This window comes from Spermophilus citellus, assembly GCF_964194105.1.
Source record: "Spermophilus citellus genome assembly, chromosome: 4".
In the NCBI taxonomy this organism is placed as follows: domain Eukaryota; kingdom Metazoa; phylum Chordata; class Mammalia; order Rodentia; family Sciuridae; genus Spermophilus; species Spermophilus citellus.
In genome coordinates this window covers 104,430,019-104,450,950 of record NC_138185.1, presented here as the reverse complement: position 1 = coordinate 104,450,950, position 20,932 = coordinate 104,430,019, and the positions used below count along the sequence as shown (strand labels likewise).

At 34.6% G+C, this 20,932-nt stretch overlaps 1 protein-coding gene across 25 annotated transcripts in view; it reads left to right on the top strand.

The window, feature by feature from the left end:
* The window catches only part of NRG4 (neuregulin 4), a 176,737-nt gene that overhangs the window by 74,895 nt on the left and 80,910 nt on the right, over positions 1 to 20,932 (top strand). For 23 of the 25 annotated variants that reach the window (XR_014021811.1, XR_014021812.1, XM_081293063.1 and 20 more), the window contains one exon: positions 1,818 to 1,911. The exons of the other annotated variants lie outside the window; for them this stretch is intronic. Coding sequence is in view for 21 of the 23 variants with exons in the window: in XM_081293063.1 (XP_081149189.1) it covers positions 1,818 to 1,911 (94 nt within the window). In the remaining 2 variants the exon portion in view is untranslated. The remainder of the gene's footprint in view (positions 1 to 1,817; positions 1,912 to 20,932) is intronic. 25 annotated transcript variants of the gene reach the window in all.

The following is a 20,932-nucleotide window of genomic DNA, read 5'->3' as shown; positions in this document are numbered from 1 at the left end:
ATAATATGTGATATTATTTCAGTAAATATATGTCTGGATATAATTAGTTAAAAAGGACATTACTTTCAGCTGTGATAAAGTTAATAGAAAATCATATGGGATGATTTCCATGATTCTGATGTAATGTAGTTTTAACTGGGATTTTGTCAACCAAATTATTCCTGAAAAATTGTATAGATTATTAAAAGTTGTTTAATTTTAAAGAAGCATGCATTGTGTAAAAAAGAAAAAACCTTAAAGTATTAGTTTTAGCTGGTTTACTTTCTTTTTCTTCAGTTCTTTGTAGTTCTATTTCTGTATTTACATTTTTGTACTTTTATGGTTATAATATGCTGAAATAGGTTTTTCTCAATTCTGAAGTAAAAGGAAAGTTTCAAACTTTCAAATTCTGATTGTGAAGACATCTGGATCATAGTAGTTATCATTCATGTGTGTGTGTGTGTGTGTGTGTGTGTGTGTGTGTGTGTGTGTATATATATATATGGTATAGATGGACACAATACCTTTATTTTATTTATTTATCTTTATGAGGTGCTGAGGATTGAACTCAGTGCCTCATACATACTAGATAGGTGCTCTATCACTGAGCTACAGTCCCAGCCCCAACAATTATATCTTAACAGGTATCAATATCTTAGTGGCAACCATGTTAGAGAAAGTTTTTTTTTTAACTAGTAAACTATCTTTAAATGCCAAACTAAATGCTAAATGAGAGAATTGTCATTGTCTGCTTCACATTAGATGATTCTAAGTAATTTTTAGACAATCAGGAACTACCAAGGTAAAATTTTAAAAGCAGTATCATTCTCCTTTTAAAGCCAAAAGATAAAGTTTTCAGCAATTTCCTAATCACAAATAGTAGTATAATGACCCAATAAATTTGACTATGGTTACTTCTGATTTTTTCTATACTGGCTGTGGTTAGAAAAGAAACTTTTTGTAAAGAGATGGTGGGGTGGGGGTGGGGTATGAGGCTGAGTCTAGAAGGAAAGAGAAATACCAATGAGAGAGGGAAGGCAGAGAGAGGAAGAAAGATAAAGGAAAGATCAAAGATAAAGAGTGAGGAAAAGAAAGAGGAAAGAAAGAAGGAAGTGACATGGAGAAAGAGAAGGGAGAGAAAGGAAGCAAGAGGAGTGGAGGGTTATTTTCTTATTATTCTGAAAGTTTTGGCTATATGTTAAGCACAAACTTAGATTTTTAGTTTTACTTTAGGATTTTAGTCTTGTCAGTTATTAGCTTTTACCTAAAGTTCCCTTGTAAATAAAAACCTTATGAGATTATATTTTATTTTTCATGTTTGACTTTGGTTGTCATAGAAGAGGAATATTTTAAGATAAATTTGGAAGCAAAATTTATTTCAATTATCTAAATTTTTTTCCTATCACAATTTCAGATTTTAAATATTTGAAACATCAAAAGAAAAAGAAGAATTTAAATGCAACCTTAGGACAGGAAAGCACTAAGTAATACTGTAAAATCTTGGTGCTAAATGAGAAGGACCTAGTTATTCTATGATACTAATCACTGCCTTTTAATCTAACTAATGCAGAGATTTCTTATTTCTGTTATGTAGCTTCTAAATCCATTATAATTAACAACCATATCTGTAAGATGGATTCGTTTTTCTCTCAAAGTGATAGATTTTTCTTTCAAAGTGACTATGAAATAAGAAATAAGATTCTTTCATTTTGAGGAAAAATTTCTCATTCTAATTTTTAGTATTGCTGCTTCATTCTAAGACTGGTTATTCCTGTTTCTGATTGCATCAGAAGTATTTTAATATGCTTTTCTCTGTTCCATATGCATGTGTGTTTTAGATCACGAGGAGCCCTGTGGTCCCAGTTACAGGTCATTTTGCCTGAATGGGGGGATTTGTTATGTGATACCTACTATTCCCAGCCCATTTTGTAGGTGAGTGAAATGGACTGGGGGAGAGGGTAATTTTATTTCCTACAAACTTATTTGAGAAGTGAGAAAAAGTAAACAAAAAGTGTAAGAAATATATATATATATATATATATATATACATACACATATTTACATATATATATATGTAAATGTAAGAAAATATGAGAAATATTCTTCGTGTTTTTATTATTTTTAAAATAGGCATTGGTAGTTTCTAGCCATATAGAGTATTGAAAATAATCCATTTTAATGAACTCTGAGTTTTAGCAATTTAGGGAAGGCAGTTTATGTTTAATATTAATAACAAAACAACTAGAGAATTCATTAATTAAAATACCCAATATAAGACACATTGTTTTGAATTTAGACTGACTGAGTTGGCACTAAAACTTATACTTGGTATATTAAAAAGAAAGTGAAAAGTTAAGTTTTTCTAATGTTGGTACCAAATCTTAACCACTATTGTTTTAAAATATCATATTATTTTGGGAGTACAGACAGCAGAAAATCAGTAAAATGATTCAAAATAGAATTTGTATAGTACTTCCTGTGAGTTTAATTGACTAGTATTTTTTTTTTGAGAGAGAGAGAGAGAAGAGAGAGAGAATTTTTTAATATTTATTTTTCAGTTTTTCAGTGGACACAACATCTTTATTTTATTTTTATGTGGTGCTGAGGATCGAACCCAGTGCCCCGTGCATGCCAGGCGAGTGCGTTACTGCTTGAGCCACATCCCCAGCCCCTTAATTGACTAGTATTTAAGGGTATTAAAAAAAAAAACAAAAAAAACCTTTTTTAGTGCATGAGCTAGGAACAAAGAACTATCACTGAGGCCCATAGATTTTGTGGAGTAACTCCCTACAACCTCAAGATATTTTATAACCTGTGTGAATTACTTGTTTGCTCTTTAACTGAAATGAGAAGTATAGAATATAAATTTAAGATTTAAGTTCTTATTGAATATAAGGATAGAAAAGTCAAATTTATGGGAAAAGTTAAAGATATTGGGATCTGGTTTAGAGGAGAGGAGAGAGGTAAGTAATGTCATTCTTATCTGGAAGTTTTTAGTGAACTCTGACTTTTAGCAATTTAGGGAAGGCAATTTATGTTTAATATTAATAACAAAACAAAAAGTTTTTAGGGGTTTTTCATATTGGGAACAGTATTCATATTGGGAATAATGCCTAGAGTTTTTTTTTCCTCAAATGACCATATAAAGGGAATGGGAAGGAGGAACAGACCAACAATTACTCAACATCCACCATGTGCCTCAACAGTATGTTTTTAAAAAATCTATCTTACCAAGATATAATGTATGTATGATAAACTACACTTGTTTAAACCACACATTGAATTTTAGCAAATGTCAAACCCATGAAACTGCCACAACCTCCACGTCAAGATATAGAACATCTCCAATGCCCCCCCCCCAAAATTTTTTTGTTGACCCTGTTCTTTATTTATATTTTAACACTTTATTCTCAGCAACCTTAGAGGAAGGAGGCAGGGGAAACTTAAGAAATAGAAAAGTATGTAGAAAATGAGAATTTAAGTGAATTGCTAAAGGTCATACTTTTTTTGACCCCAAAGGCTGAATCCTTTTTCCTTCTCAGAATGGTGGAACCAATTATAAGACCAGGCACCAATTGAGTAGCAAAGAAGACTTTTATTCTTGACCAAAAATATGAGAAGTGCAAGATACACTTGCAAATCAACTTTTCTCAGGGGTCAGAAGGTTGTAGATACAGGGCACAAGAAATGAGGGAGAAGGGTAAGGTAATGCTGGGGAGGAATGTTCAGGTATTCTATTATAATGAAGTTCCAACCTACTTTATCTAGCCTAGCAGAGGAGGAACTTCTAGTCTTCGGGTGTCTTGTCATCAAAGATGTTTAGGAAGGATAAAAACTAGGCCACCTAGGCAGTCATCACTAGAGCAGGGAAGTAATACAGCTAGGAAGAAGAAAGGAATGACCTTTAGATTCAACTTTCAAGGTGTGTTTAATCTTTTAATACATTTATGCTGCATCCTTTCTAAGGGGACATGGCACATGGCATTTATACAATGAAATTATAATGCTTATCAGAAGATATATATTTAATAATTAAAATATACTATAGTTTTTTTTTTTTTTGTCTTGATCTTGGTGGTGACAACATGGGTGAAAAGACTGTTCTTCTTTATTGAATTGCCTTTGTACCTTTGTCAAAACTCAATTAACCAAATATGTGTGGGTCTATTTATGGATTATTCTGTTCTGTTGATTTTTTTCTGTCTTTTCAGCAACACCGAATAGTTTTGATAATTATAACTTTATGATGAGTGAATTGTGTTCTGTGATTTTAAACCCTATTTGGGGGGTTAGGGAAAGGGATGTTCATTGGTCTTTGGCCTTCTTTTCTAATAGATAGTGTGTATTGCTTAAAAAAATTCAAAATAGTTTAGTGTCATCTTTAAAGAGACTATAGTTGTTGAGTTTTAAGTTTAAAAATTTTGTTCTGTTATGATTTTTTTATTAGCCAATGGGTTTTTTTTTTTTTTTTAAGTTTATTTAGCTCACAGTTTTTGAGGTTGAAAGTCCAGGATCCTGTGGCCCCATTGGTTTGGCCTCTGGGTTCCTTCATTTACATCACAACATGGTGGAGGAGCAGAAAGGGAACCCAGAACATGCAGAAGGGGACCAAGCATGTGGCCTGACTTTATAACAACCCACTCTCATGAGAACTCACTCTGTGAGGCTAGCCTTAATCCCCTCAGAGGGTTTGCTCCCATGATGTGATCACCTGTGAGGTCCTATGGGGGATTCTGATTATCCTTTATAGTTATATCTAATTTAATTGCATTGTGATCAGAGTACTTGATACATCAAGCTGTCTGCACTGAATAAATTGAAAGAATTAGGAGCACTGGGATTTGGAAATTCATTAAATTGGGAAGTTTGTCACCCTGCCTTTGTACCTTGGATAGATGCATTCCTAGTGTACTTTTAAAAAGGTCTATGAAAGACAATGGGCAACTTGACTGGTAACCCACACCAAATTTAAAAGTCTAATTCTTTCCTAATTTTGTATTTTAAGAGGAGTAATTAGGGAGTGGTTGAAAGCATGCCCACAGGTTTTGATGGATAGAGATTGAAGCCAGGTTTCCATGTGGCACAGCCTCAGTAGGTGAGTGAATTGGCATCCTCTGTGTGATCATTAGTGCATCCAAAGAACTGCGTGGCACCCTGGGAGGAAGTGAGGGGCTGGGATTGGGGAACATGAGGAGGACAAAAAGAACACTGAGAGAAGGAAGGAATTCAGTGGTTGAGGGTTCAGGAAAGTTGAATGGCAGGTTTATTTTAAGTCACATTTTATAAAATGTAATTGCAGCCAGGTGCGGCAGCGCACACCTGTAATCCCAGCTGCCCAGAATTACAAATTTGAGGCCAGCCTCAGCAATTTAGTGAGAAGAGTTTCCCCGCAAAAAGAAAAGTAATTGCTTTCCAGTGATCTTAGGACCATATTTTTAATATAGCTGTATAGACTGTTATAATAATATCTAAGAGTAATAAACTCATTTTCAATGCCAACTCATACATTCATGCACAGGGGAGTTTCTATCAGTGACATCCCAGCCATCTTGTCACTGAGAAATGCAGATTCACCTTTGACTGTATTATTGGCTCCTCATCTGGTTGTCAAATTATAGTTTTTTGTCTTTGATCTCTCCAGTCCATTCTGTTCTGATTATAATTATACTAACTCAAACCTTCTTAACACCTTGCTGTTGTCCATATAAATAGTCCCCAGATGAGTTTCTCTTGAGCCTAATTCTCATCACTACTCCCACTAAAAAAAACAGTAAAACTTCAGTGACAGTGTTCACACCTACGTATCTACCACCTATGAAATAATATCTCACCTTTTAGTTTAGCTTTTAGAGCCTTTAACAGTTGGGCTCCAAACTGCCTTTTGGCCTTCTCTTCTTTGGTCTGTGTTCTATTCAAAATCATTTACTATTTTTGTTAGATATGTTTTGCATTATGTTGCTTGCCTTGAATTTGTTCTCCTGCCCTTTCTCTATAACTATGCATTTTCAAATCCTTCTTATTTTTCAAGCCACCCTCCTCCCTAATTCATTACCCTATCATAATTCAGAATTAATCTGTCCCTCCTCTGAACTGCCACAGAAATATGAGAAATTTATTAATTTTTATTTTGTATCATTTATATACATGGACAAGTCATTCTTATTAGAATATTAACTTTCCTCACTGCATCCCACCACCTAGAATAGTGCCTTTCCCACAGTCAACAACCATATAAGTACTGTTGACTGAATAGATAGTGAGTTTTTAGAAATAATTTCTTTTTTTCTTTTTTTGGTACCAGGAATTGAACTCAGGAGCACTTGAACTCAGGAGCACTCGACCTCTGAGTCACATCCCCAGCCCTATTTTGTATTTTATTTAGAGACAGGGTCTCACTGAGTTGGCCTTGCTTTTGCTGAGGCTGGTTTTGAACTTGCAATCCACCTGCCTCAGCCTTCCAAGCTGCTGGGATAACAGGCATGTGCCACCACACGTAGCTAGAAATAATTTCATCTCTGAGTCAGTGGTTAGTGTATTTTCTTGAGTGAAATGGGTAAGTAAATTTATAAAATTAGAAATGCTAAAATGGAAATGTACAAGTATGCTTTACAAATTTGATTAATCTCAACATATATAGAAAGTAATCTTTCCTCTTCATTTTTTTATTTATTGTACTTTCTTTGAACATATTCTGGTTTTCTTATCTAATTTCATTTATTTTATTAATTAATTTAAGGTAATATTTTAAAATTACTTGATATTAATTCTTTAGTGTCTGTTGAGATTTGTTTTGAAGACTGGTTATTGACAGTGTTTTAAATGGTCTATGTGTACTAGAGAAGAATCTAGATTCTTTAGTGATAAGTCCAAAGTTGTATATTTGTGTATTAGGTCAAGCTTGTTATAACATGCTATTTGAATCTTTTATATCCTTACTGTTTATTTGTCTGTTAGTTTGTCAGTTACTAAAGAGGTATGTCGAAGTTTCTTGCTGTGACTTTGCATTCTCAACACAATTTCTGTTAATTTTTGCTTAACATTTTTTGAAGCAGTGTTATTAAGCCCAGGTAAATTTAAATGGTTGTATCTTCTGATAAAAATTTCCTTTATATTTTATTTTCTGGCAAAATTTCCTGCTATATAATGACCTTTTTTTCCTAATAGTGCTTTTTTATTAATTATTTTTATTAGGTATATATGACAGCAGAATGCATTTTGATTCTTTGTACACAATTGCAGTACAACTTTTCATTTCTCTGGTCGAACCCGAAGTAGTGTCACACCATATGTGCAGTCAAACATGTACCTAGGGTAATGATGTCTATCTTATTATACCATCTTTCCTGCCCCCATGCACCCTTCCTACCCCTAATACTGCGTTTTGTCTTCAAGTCTATTTTAGTGACATTAATACAGCCAAACCACTTTTTTGTTGTTGTTACCAGGATTGAACCAAGAGGTGCTTAAGCACTGAGCCACATCCCTAGCCCTTTTATTTTTTATTTTGAGACAGGGTCTCACTAAGTTGCTTAAGGCCTTGCTAAGTTGCTGAGGCTGGTTTTGAACTTATGATCCTCCTGCCTCAGCCTTCTGAGCCACTGGGATTATAGGCATGCATCACCACACCTGACCAAACAACTTTCATTTGTTTAATGTTTAACTAGTCTAGTTTTTTTTTCCCTTTCAACTTTTTATTGTGTCTACAAAGTGGATTTTCAAAAATTCAGTCTAAAATTTTTTCTTTTAATCAGAGTTAATTTATGGTTTTTGTAGTTATTACTGAATTTTAAAATCAAATTTTACCATCTTGTTTTATGATTTCGATTTATCATTCTTTTTAAATTTCCTTCCTTTTTGTCTTCTGTTCATTAATTTTTCTTTATTTTTCTATCCTACATTCCATTATTTTTATTTTTGTTTACATGTCTTGAAATCAATGGTATTTATTTTTTAATAAAAGAAAAATATTAAATAGTGCATAGTAAGTGTAAGTAAGCGATAGGGAGGGGTCCAAACTGTTACAGTTTGAATCTGGAATATCCCTCCTCCTTGTATTGAAGGCTTGGTCCTTAGTGAAGCAATGTTCAGAGGTAGGGGAGTACTTGAGCCATGAGGGCTCTAATCTCATCAGTAGAATAATCCACTGAGGGATTCATAACTGAATGGACTATTGGGAGGTAGGGAAAACTGTAGGAGGTGGGACCTAGTTGAAGGGAGTGGGACCCTTAGGAACTCTGTCTTTTCCCCAGTCTCTTCCTCTCTCCCTGCTTCTTGGCTGCCATGAAGTAAGCTGTTCTTCTCCATACTTCTCTACCAAGATGTTTCTGCCTCACAACAGGCCCAGAAACATTGGAGCTAGCCAACCACAGACTGAAATCTCTGAAACCATGAACCAAAATAAACCTTTCTTCCTTTAAGTTGTTATTCTCAGCTTTTTCTTACAGCTATAGAAAACTGACTAATACAGTCACATTTCATTATTCACTAAGTCTTGCCTCGATTATCTCTGGAATTCCTTCTTCTATTCTCTTTGAACCTTCCTTAGTGTCGTTGCCCTGCTAAAGTAGTTTTAGTACCCTTCTTTCTTCTATCTTAATCTCATTTGCAACATTGCTTATAGTGATCTTCTAAAGTGTAGATCTGACTTCCTTCTGTATTTACAGACTCTTTCAAGGGGTTCCTATGTCCACAGTATAACTACAAATTTCTTAGCCTAGCACTCAAGGTTCTTCATCGTATCTGTGTATTCTATTTGACATCCTCTCCAGTAACTGCTTCATACATATCTTGAGTCCTAACATTATGAACTATGTGCAGTTTGGCACACATGTTAGCCTGACAGTAAACTTTGTCTGATGCTAGTCCCCTGCCTGAAATGCCTGTCATCCTTTGTCCATGAAGTAAGGTAACTAATCCCATCTTTTGTGAAGCCTGATTTGTCCTAACTAAGCAAATTTAGGAATTCATTCCTTTGTGCTCCTTTCAAAGGAATGCGATATTGGCATAGGGGGCTGACATAGGCTGGTTGTATACAAAAAGTATTAATTTTTATAAAATTCAGTTTGTCTGTTTTTTCTTCTTTGTCATATCTTTAAGAAATCATTGCCAAATCCAATGTCATAAAGCTTTTCTGTTGTGTTTTCTTCTCTGAGTTTTATTTCTTATATTTAGGTTTTTACTCTATTTTGATTTTTTTTCTTTTGTGATATAAGGTTTTTTGAATGTGACTTTCCAATTTTCCCAGTACCATTTATTGAAAAACTGTCCTTTCCTCATTGAATGGTCTTGGCCACTTGACCATGAATGTGAGGGTGTGTTTCTAGACTGAATTCTACTCCACTGTTCTACATGTTTGTCCTCATGACAGTATCACAGTGTTTTAATACTGTATCTTTATAATTTATGAATGCAAGACAAGTAAGTCCTCCAATTTTCATTTTTAAGAATGTTTTAGCTATTTGGCATACCTTGAAATTCAGTATGAATTTTAGAATGGGTGCAACTGAATATAAAGAAATGCAACTAATTTTTTTCTTTGTTGACTTTATATCCTACTACTTTGCTAAATTCATTTATTAGCTCTAACAATCTTTTTATGGAATATTTAGGGTTTTCTACATATAAGATCATATAATCCATAAACAAAGACAGTTTTACTTCTTTCTCTCCAAGTTGGATGCCTTTTATGTTTATTACCTAATTGCTCAGGACACAATAAAGGAATTTAAATATTTAGCTATAAAAAATAGACCTTCTACTACTATGTTGAGTTCTATTTCTTATTGAATTACTACTTCTACTAGTAAAAGTGAGCACACTTGTCCTGTTTCTGATCATGAAGGAAAGTTTTTCATCTTTCACCATTGTGTATGATATTCACCGTGGAGTTGTATGTATGGTTTTTATTATGTTACAGTAGTGTCTTTCTAGTTGAGAGTCCCTCATTTTCTGCACGTGTGACACCTTTTGCATTTTTATAGCTAAATATTTAAATTTCTTTATTGTGTCCTGTTGTATGTATTATGTAGTTTTTTTTTTTGTGTGTGTGTGTGTGTGTGGTTACCATGAGGATTACAGTTAGCTTCTTAAAGTTATAACACTCTTATGCCAGCTTCAATTGAATTTATTCCAGCATAATTTCAATATCACACAATAACTCTGCTCCTTTATAACTTCATCCCCACTCCTTTCAGTTACTGATGTCACAAAATGTTTTTATATATTGTGTACCCCTAAACATAAACTAATAATTCTTCTAAATACATTAGTATCTTAAATTATATAGAAAACAATGTAGAACTATAAACCATTGTTATAATCATATTGGGTTTTTGTTTTGTACTACTGGGGATTAAAACCAGGGGCCCTAGACTACTGACAACATCTTCAACCCCCTTTAATTTTTTATTTGATACAGATCTTATTAAGTTGCCCAGTCTGGCCTCAAACTTGTGATCCTCTTACCTCAGCCTCCTGAGTAGCTGGAATTATAGGCATGTGCCATTATACCTAGTCACACTAGCTTTTTAAATTACCTGTGTATTTACCTTTATGGAGGTATTTGTTTCTTCATGTGGATTTTAATTACTGTCTAGTATCCTTTTATTTCATCCTGCAGGACCGTAGGACTTCCTTGAATATTTCTTGAAGGATGGGTCTAATGGTCATGTACTCCTTTGCTTTTATTTATCTAAAATTGCCTTAATTTCTGTAAAAAGTGTGTGTGTGGGGGGGGTTGCTGGGCGATCAAACCCAGGGCTTTACACATGTTAGGAAATCACTGTAAGCACTGAGCTACAATCTCAGCCTCCTAAATTTTCTGTTTTGAAGGGTAGTTTGTTAAATACAGGATTCTTGGTTTGCAGCTTTTTTCCTTGAGCCCTTTGTGTATATTGGCCTTTTGATCACCATGTTTTTTTAATGAGAAATCTGCTGGTGAACTCTTTTTAGAGTTCCCTCTTGGAAGGAGTCACTTCTCTCCTGCTGCTTTCAGAATTTTCTTTTTGTCTTCTGAGAGTTTGATTATAATGTGTGATTGTCTTTGAGTTCATATTACTTGGAGTTCATTGAGCTGTTTCTTGGATGTTAAGAGATGATGGGATCTTTAAGAGGTGGGGCTCATTGTTAATTTTTATAGGTCACTGTGGTGTTTCCTCAGAAAGGATTCAAGTTGTTCTTCTCAGACCACAGTGTGTTCTGACTTCCTATTTCACTAGGTAAATACTCACCCCTACATGTTTCTTGTTATTATAAAGTAGGATAGAAGAGGCTGAACACCTGAGGAATTTTCAGGAAGCAGATTTATTGACTGCAGGGTTCAGAGGTGGCTCTTGCTTAAGAATTCTTCCTTGGAACAAAGATTCTGGAAATTTTTTAAACTTTATTTCTAGTTGTGGGGGTTGGCCTGGAGGTTTATATGACAAGTGTTCTGTTTTATCCCCTAGACCAGACATAGGTTTTATAAGTTTTATTTTGTTTTACCAAGAAAATATATAATATCCTTTTGTACAACAAACTTGCAGACTAACTCTGTCACACTTTTTGTGTGCAAACCTAGCATTTACAAGGAAAAGGAAGCCACTAACTAGGCATCCTACTGATCTGACAGGAGGAGAAGCTTAATTATGGCCAGAGTCTTTTGGCTGGGGGAGCTGATCTGCTTAATTTATGCCATTTATTATAATATGGTGCACTCAGGGAAGCCCTCACAAGAGTCAGTGCCATATGTTTGGACATTCAGCTTCCAAAACAATGAGCTAAACAAACCTCTTTTCTTTATAAAGTACCCTAACTCAAAGATTTCACTATAATAATAGGAAATATATTAATGTCATAACTCAGACTCAGTGATTTCCATTTCTTTAAGTTGACTGATTCTTCTACATGCTCAATTTCTTTGAATTCTTTTAGGCAATTTTTCATTCAGTTATTATAGTGTAGAGCTCCAAAATTTCTTTTTGTTTTCTTTTCAAGTTTTCTGACTTTATTAATACTTATTTCCATTTTGTTCATTTTTTTCCTTGACTTTCTCCATATCTTCCTTTATTCTTTTTTAAGATATTTATTTTTTAGTTGTACATAATATTTTTATTTTGTTTATTTATTTTTGTATGGTACTGAGGATCGAACCCAGAGCCTCACATGTGCTAGGCGAGCACTCTACTGCTGAGCCACAGCCCCAGCCCTTCCTTTATTCTTGAGCACATTTAGGACAGCTGTTTTGAAATTTTTGTCTAGCACATCTTCCAATGGGTCTTTTTCAGGGATACTTCTGTTGACTTGTTCTGTATGTCATACTCTCTCCTTTCTTTATATGCCTTGTGATTTTGTGTGTGTGTGTAAGAAAACTGGGCATTTAAGTCTAATAATATGGTAACTCTTAAAATAAGATTCTCTTCCTTCTCAAGGGTTTACTGGTTTTTGTTATTGTTTGTATATTATTGTTTGTATTTCTTTTTAATGTCATAGGCTCTCTTTGTAATGAGGATCAGCCCAAAATGTAATCTTAAGGTCTTCACAGGTCTTTTCTGATCTTCTTAATAAATATACACAGGGGCTGGGAATGTGGCTCAAGCGGTAGCGCGCTTGCCTGGCATGCGTGCGGCCCGGGTTCGATCCTCAGCACCACATACAAACAAAGATGTTGCGTCCGACGAAAAACTAAATAATAAATATTAAAAATAAATAAATAAATAAATATACACAGTCACACTCTAATTTTCCCCATGTGTGCAAATTTTAAAAAATGTTTTGGTTTTCAATAACTGGCTCCTAGGAGAGGGAAAAAAGAAAAATGAAAAGGGTGTGTCCTGGCTCTTTCATTTCCCTGAACATCGCATCAGCCTGAGGGGAAAGTACCTGCAACTGTGAAGGAAGTGGTACTTCTGTCTGTCAGCACACCTGTGTGCACCCCCACACACACACACAGGGCTGTCCACGTGAGCAAGCATGGGGCCACGTCAATCCCCAGGGCCACCCACTTCCATAGAAGCCTGGTGCAGAGGGATGTAGTAGCTGGACCAGGCCACTGCAAGAAGCACGGCTCGTGATCTTGGGGTGCTGTCCGTCCTTTTATGACCTGAAGCAGCACCTAGTGACCAGGATACACATGCCTGATATTTGGTGGGCAAGGTCCTTTTTGTCTATCCAGACTCCTGCAAACTGTGTGTGAGCTGCTCCAAAAATATGACAACTAAAAAAAATATTTTAAAAAAATATGTGCATAACCATTTGCCATAGGGATCAGGGTGAGGGTAAATAGCTGTTACTATGCTCAGAACTGAAATTGACCAAAATTAACCAGGATTTACCGTCTGTGGCTTTTCCTTGAAATTGTAAGCCTCCTGTAGACTCGCAGAGTTCCAATAGCATTACATCAGGCAGATTCTGCTAGTACATTTTTCTAGGTGAGATTTCTGGGGCTGCTTATTCTATCATGTTCCTAGAATTCTCATAATCAACTTTTTTTTTTTAAGAGAGGAGAGAGAGAGAGAGAGAGAGAGAGAGAGAGAGAGAGAGAGAGAGAGAGAGAGAGAGAATCTTTAATATTTATTTTTTAGTTCTCGGCGGACACAACATCTTTGTTGGTATGTGGTGCTGAGGATTGAACCCGGGCCGCACGCATGCCAGGCGAGCGCGCTACCGCTTGAGCCACATCCCCAGCCCTCATAATCAACTTTTTACGTGGAATATAAGGTGTGGTCAACTTTTTTGTTTAGCATTACCTCATAGATGCTTTTTTACATTATCATATTCTTCACATTTCTAATTTTAATTCCTGCAATTATATCTTATAGGTTGCTTAACTGTATTTCCTGGCACATAATGAGCAGTGACCAGATATTTGTAGAATAAGTAAACTTCTCTATACATATGGAGTTCAGTATATTTGTTTTTATGGCGGAGTAATATTCCATCATGTATATTTACCACATTTTCTTTATCCATTCATCTGTTTAAGGTCATCTAGGTTGGTTCCATAGCTTTGCTACTGTGAATTGTGTTGCTGTAAACATTGATGTGGCTGTGTCACTTCAGTATACTGATTTTAACTCCTTTGAATATATGCAAGGAGTGGTATAACCAGGTCAAATGATAGTTCCATTACTATTTTTTTGAGGAATCTCCATACTGCTTTCCAGAGTGATTGCACTAATTTGCAGTCCCACCAACAATAGATGAGTACTTTCTTCCCTACATCCTCACCAACATTATTGTTACTTGTATTTTTGATAGTTGCCATTCTGACTAGAGTGAGATGAAATCTCAGTGTAGTTTAAATTTCCATTTCTCTAATCATTAGAGATGTTGAACATTTTTTCATATATTTGTTGACCATTTATATTTCTTCTGTGAAGTGCTTGTTCAGTTCCATTTCCCATTTATTGATGGGTTATTTGAGGTTTTTTGGTGTTAAGTTGTTTTAGTTCTTTATATACCTCTTGGTATAGCCTATAAGCCTTCTTTTGACTGGTATTTTACATGGCTTATCTCTTCCTATCCTCTTTCAACCCATCTATATCTTTATATTTGAAGTGTAGCATCTCCTGTAAACAAAATATAGATAGGTGTTTTTAATTAAACCTGATAGTCTGTGTTTCAATTGGAGAATTCAGTCTATCTGCCTTTAATACAGTTACTAACACAGCTAAGTCTGAACCTACCATATTGCTGCTGTTTTCTCATTGTCCAATCTGTTTTTTTCCCTAGCATTTCTTTTTTCCTTTTCTTTTATTGGTTAATCAAGTATTTTTTATTTCATTTCATTTTGTTAGCTTTTTAGTTATATCTTTCTATGTTATTCTTTGATCATCCTAGATATTGCAGTATACACCTTAATTTGATACAGTTTACACTCAATTAGTATATTTATTCATTCTGAACAAGGCTAGGCTCTTATAACAGTTTGAATTCATGTAACATTTTCCCCCTTTGTACTATTATTGTGCTGTAAATTATATTTGTATTTGTATTCCATGCAGTTTTTGAAATAGCTGGGTTAACATTACCCTTTTCCTGTTTTCTGTTTGTCCTGTGTGTTCTTTTTTTTTTTTTTTTTTTTTTTGGTTTTCATTATAGTTTTATTATCCAAAGCATCACTGTAATTATTGAGTACAGTTGGTGTTTTAGCTTCACAGTGACTAGGAATTGGGCCAACTCTATCAGCAGGGGTTACACCAAAGCATCTAAAGAGGAGTTATCTGAGCTGAATCTGTTAGGTGACATGTGGTTTTCAACTGAGTTCAACAAGTTTGGTCCCAACCTTCTAATCTGATATAAAAGATGCAGCTTTTCAAAATCTCTTCATGTAAAACAACTATCCAACAACTCAAACCAGACAGTGACTAGCACTGTTAAAAACAGGTGCCAGCCGGGGCTGGGGCTGGTGGTATTCCTGTTTTTCTTTGGGAGATTTCACTTAGCCTTTTTGGATTGACCCAATTTTTTGGTTGTGTGGCTTTCTAGTCTGTGTACTCTAAAAGTTAGTCCCTTTAGAGTTTTGAATTTAACTTTATAGCTCTTTTTTTTATTTTTGGGGTACTGGAGATTGAACCTAGGGGTGCTTAAGCACAAAGCCACATCCACAGCCCTTTTTATATTTAAAGACAGGGTCTCATTAAGTTGCTTTGGGCCTTGCTAAGTTGCTGAGGCTGGCTTTGAAGTGGTCCTCCTGCCTCAGCCCCATGAGCTTCTGGGATTACAAGCATGCACACTTTATAGCTTCTTGTTTCATACAAGTGCTAGATATGGCTGCAGTGTAGCTGGGAAAAGGAAACCTGTCATGTGTTTATTGTAGCCCCCTCCCTCTAGCATAAGATTGTCTCCCAAATGTCATGAGACTAAAAGAAATCGATTCTTCCTTTATGGGTTGATCCCTGTCCTCCTGTGCCACTCCACAATTCTATATGTTTCAGAGGGAGAGTTGATTGTGTGTTTGGGAATTTTATAAGCCCACTTGGCAGTCTGTCATCAAGAATTCTGCTGGCCCCTCTTTCTCCTACTAAAGTCCCCTTGCCAGTGGCAAACCAAGTCCTCAACCTATGCTTAGACTCTGTAAATGCTCGCAGGGGAGAAAATGGTGATCAATCTGAATTCACCAATGAAAAACATTTTTCTGTCTGGGATTTTAGTTCATTTAGTCTTCTTTGTTTCTACATACTTCTGATATTTTTTAAAATACGAATTTTCTGATTTATTTTTTATTGTGTAGTTATTGTAGTGGAAGTAATGGCTTATTGTATCTTTCTTGCCTTGTCCTTAAAAAAAAATTGAATTAAAGTTTAAAATAGGTAATATGTTCACATCTTCCAAAGATCCAAAGTGAAATCAAAAAGTATATTGAGACATATTTTCACTTCTCTCTTTATTGATGTTTTTCCTCCCTGTGTGCTATGAAAGCAATAAGCTTTTACCTAGGCTTCTAGGTAACTTACTATCCTATCAGCCTTAATTAGGCCCTCTCAAACTATTTCTTAAAAACTAAAACTCCTTATTTCTTCTATTTCCATTCTTTGTTCCTCCAAATTTCTCCCCATCTACTAACATACTACAAAATCTATAATAAATAAATAAAAATCTACTTATTTATTTATTGTTTCTAAAGTAGAATATAAACTATGGGTAAAGATATTTTTGTCTTTTTTGTTCTTTGATGCTTTTACATGCATCTAGACAGGTGTAGAATTGGCATAAAATGATTATCTGTTTAATCAATGAATACCCCCACTACTTTGAATTCTTTTATTGTTTGAAAAATATTGTTTGAAATAATATTGTTAATTATCTTGGGTTTCTTGTCATGTAGAGTGGAAATTGGTAAAGTACAGTGCTCTGAAACTCAACCAAAGCTTTCTATTCTCTATGAAGCTTTTCAAAGTAGAATTAACCATTCTCCATTTTATGCCCTGTGGCAGAGACTTCTAGTGTCATATAAACCCACGTGGTCCTCTTTACTTCCCAGACTCACTTATAGTTAGATGGGGTCCATTTGATGGAGTTCTGGACAATGGGATATCAGCATAAGGTGTGCAAGCCACCTTCAAGTCTGGTCCTGATAAAGCATCTCCTGAAAAATTCTAGCCCATGTGTTTTCCTGCCCAGGTGACCTTTAGGCCATGTTTTCCTGGAAGCAGAGCTAAGAGGTGGAGAAGGCTACCTTTGGGCATTGAACTGTACGGTGAGCAGGAAATAAATTTATTGTATTAATCCACCAGTATATGTATGAGATTTTTCCTTTAGAGGCAGGTAGCATTAATTTTGTTGATTATTATATGCCTAAGTTGTAACCAGACATATTTCTATCTTTCATGTCTTTACTGCACTAGTGACTTATAGGCTGCTCCCTAATAGAGTCTAAGTTCCTTGGACAGAATTATTCTCTTATTTGTCTTTGAATTTTTTCTATCTAGCATAAAGCATGGACTTTAATATGTATTTATAAAGATTATTGAGTAAATTATTGAGAAAATAGGATAGACAAGAATTTTGTAACTCTTACCATTAAAAACAATAGAGAAGGCCTAGTAATGTAGCTCAATGGAAGAGCACATGCTTTGTATGCTGGAGATCCTCAGTTTAATCCCCAGCACCAGAAAATAAAAGAAAGAAAAAGAAAGGGGTATTTAAGAAAACAAGACTGAGAGAATATAATAAAGAAGAAATTCTGTAAAGATTATCTTTTAATATAGTAGATTTTAAAAACAGTTGTTGAATTAGTACAAAAAATTAAAAATTTCTTATTAGGAGAAGTCAGGGAATGAATTCCCTCATGAAATGTTATTTATATTTTTTTTTTCTCACTTAATACATCTTTTTTTTTTAAATTATTTTATTGTTGGTTGTTCAAAACATTACATAGTTCTTATTATACCATATTTCACAGATTGATTCAAGTGGGTTATGAACTCCCATTTTATACACAATTACATATTTATAATTTTTACAAGGATGTTAATGAATGTTTTTTTTTTGCTCTTCTTATTTAGCTCATGTATTTTTCCTTCTCTCATATCAAGTTGTTATCAAGTTGATAACAAGTCAGCTCTCCTAAAAATCTCAAAAATGTTTTAGCCTGATAGAGACTTAAGTGAAAACAGACTCAAATGAGGGGAAGGTCGTGAAAAGTCCTTAAAAATACCATTGAAATTATTTTCTCTGTTTTGCACCTACCTCATCCTTTTTACAAAATATCTCAACCAATATGTGTTAACTGAAAATTCCAAATATAGAGATGATCCTGACCATCAGATAGCAATGTGTAATACAGATATTTATGGATCCTTATTTTGCAATTCCCATAATACATTTCACAAGAAATTTCTGAGGTTTGATTTTCACATTCTGATACAACCATTTCATTTTATCCTCACCAAAAGTACAAGCAGATACAGTAATGATAAATATAATATTGAGATAAATGCTCTAAGCAAGTTAATAGCCAATATAAAAATAAGTGATTAGAAAGGAATTTGGCACTTTTTCTGGTTTTGTGAACAAATTTCTTTGCTACATCTAAGGGAGTTTTTATAGAAGGACTTTTTATTGGTGCCTTTTAGTTATACATAACATTAGGATTCATTTGACATAATTATAAAAGGATGGAATATAATTTGCTCTAGTTCAGCCCCCAAATCTGCTCTTCCCTTCCCCTCCTTTCTCTCGCTCTTCCCTTTCCTCTACTCTACCAATATTTCTGCTGTTTACTTATAGTTTTTATTTTGTTTTGATTTTTAATTAGTGTCTTGTGGACATACATGATGATGAGATTCACTGTGGTTTATTCATATATGTACCATAGAAAAGTTAGGTCAGATTCATTTGCTTTTCTTCCCTTACCACATCCTTTCCCTCTTCCCTCCCCTCCCCCTCAATCCCTTTTGTCCATGCCACTGATTATTATTCTCTTTTGATGGAATCCCTTCTCTTTTCCCCTTTTTTCTGCCCCTTCCCCATTTTGGACTAGATTCTGCATATCAGAGAAAACATTCATTCTTTGACTTTGGGGGTCTAGATTATTTTACTTAGCATGATAGTCCATCCATTTTCCTGGCAAATGCCATAATTTGATTCTTCTTTATGACTATGTGTTATGTATATGTACCACATTTTCTTTATCCATTCATCGGTTGAAGGGCACTAAGTTGGTTCTATAACTTGGTTATTGTGAATTGTGCTAGTTTTTTGAGGAATTTCCATACTGCCTTCCAGAATGGTTGCACTAATTTTCAGTCTTGCCAACAATGTATGAATGCGCCTTTCTCCCCATATCCTTGCCAACCCTTATAATTATTTGTATTCTTGATAATTACCATTCTGACAGGAGTGAGATGAAATCTCAGTGTAGTTTTGATTTGCATTTCCCTAATTGCTAGAGATGCTGAACATTTTTCACATATTTGTTGACCATTTGTATTTCTTCTTTTGGGAAAGTTCTGTTTATTTATTATCATTTATTAATTGGGTTGTTTTGTTGTTTTGGGAGTTAAGATTTTTGAGTTCTTTATATATTCTGGATACTAATGGCCTATCTAAGAAGCCAGTGGCAAAGGTCTTCTCCCATTCTGTAGGCTCTTTCTTCATGATCTTGTTTCCCTTGCTGTGTAGAAGCTTTAATTTGATGCCATCCCGTTTATAGGTTTTTAAATTTTATTTTTGTGCTTTAGGAGCCTTGTTAAGGAAGTCAGTTCCTCTGCTGATGTGTTGGAGTGTTGGGCCTACATTTTCTTCTAATAGTTGCAGAGTTTCTAGTCTAATTCCTAAGTCTTTGGTCCACTTTGAGTTGACTTTTGAGCAGGGGGAGAGGTAGGGTTTCAATTTTATTCTGTCTTTTCTCCAATGTATGTTTTTGGCACCTTTATCTAGTATGAGATAACTCTATTAATGTTGGTTTGTCTCTGTGTCTTCTCTTCTGTGGGTCTTAAGTTCTGTTCTATGTCTGTTTTGTTGCCAATACCATGCTGTTTTTTTTAACTATAACTCTGTATTAAAATTTGAGGTCCAGGATTGTGGACCTCAAATCCCTCAAGTGCCTCCAGCACTTCTCTTTTGGCTCAGTCTTGCTTTGGCTATTCTATTATTTTTCCAAACAAATTTTAGAACTACTTTTTCTTGTTCTGTGAAGAATGTCATTGTTATTTTGATGGGGATTACATTGAATCTGTGTAACACTTTGGGTAGTGTGACCATTTTGACAATATTAATTCTGACTGCCCAATAACATGAGAGATCTTTCCATTTTCTAAGATCTTCAATTTCTTTCTTGAGTCTTCTGTAGTTTTTGTTGTAGAGTTCCATTACCTCCTTCACTAGATTAATCCCCAAATTGTTTTTTTTAAGATTATTGTGAATGGTATGGTTTTCTAATTTGTTTTTCAGGAGATTTATTATTGGAATATAGGAAAGCAATTGATTTATATATGTTGGTCTTATGTCCTGCTATTCTTTAAATTTGTTTATCAGCTCTAGAAATCCTCCAGTGGAGTTTTTTGGAGTCTTCTAAAGATAGGATCTTATTGTCAGCAAAGATAATTTGAATCTTTCTTTTCCCATTTGTATACCTTTAATTTCCTTCTCTTGCATGATTGCTCTGGCTAGACTTTCAAGTACTATATTGAATAGGAGTAATGAGAGTAGGAATCTTTGTCTTGTCCCTTGTGTCTTCATTCTACTTAGTCTTATGTAGTTAAACATACATAAATTTTTTTTGAAAAACCAATTTGTTTAATAATCTGAAGAATTGGACTTCAAGCTCTTGTAGTTAAAGCAAAAAAAATTGCAATACTCAATGAAGTTAGCATATCTAGAGAATAAATGGCTTTGCCAAATATTGTGTGATCATGGTATTATCACAATCTGAAATCTCCTGTGAGCTTATGTGGTTCAGAATCTAATTAAGTACATTGTGAAGGGCTCTTATCTCTCATAAACATATACATATGGACTAGGCTTATAAAGA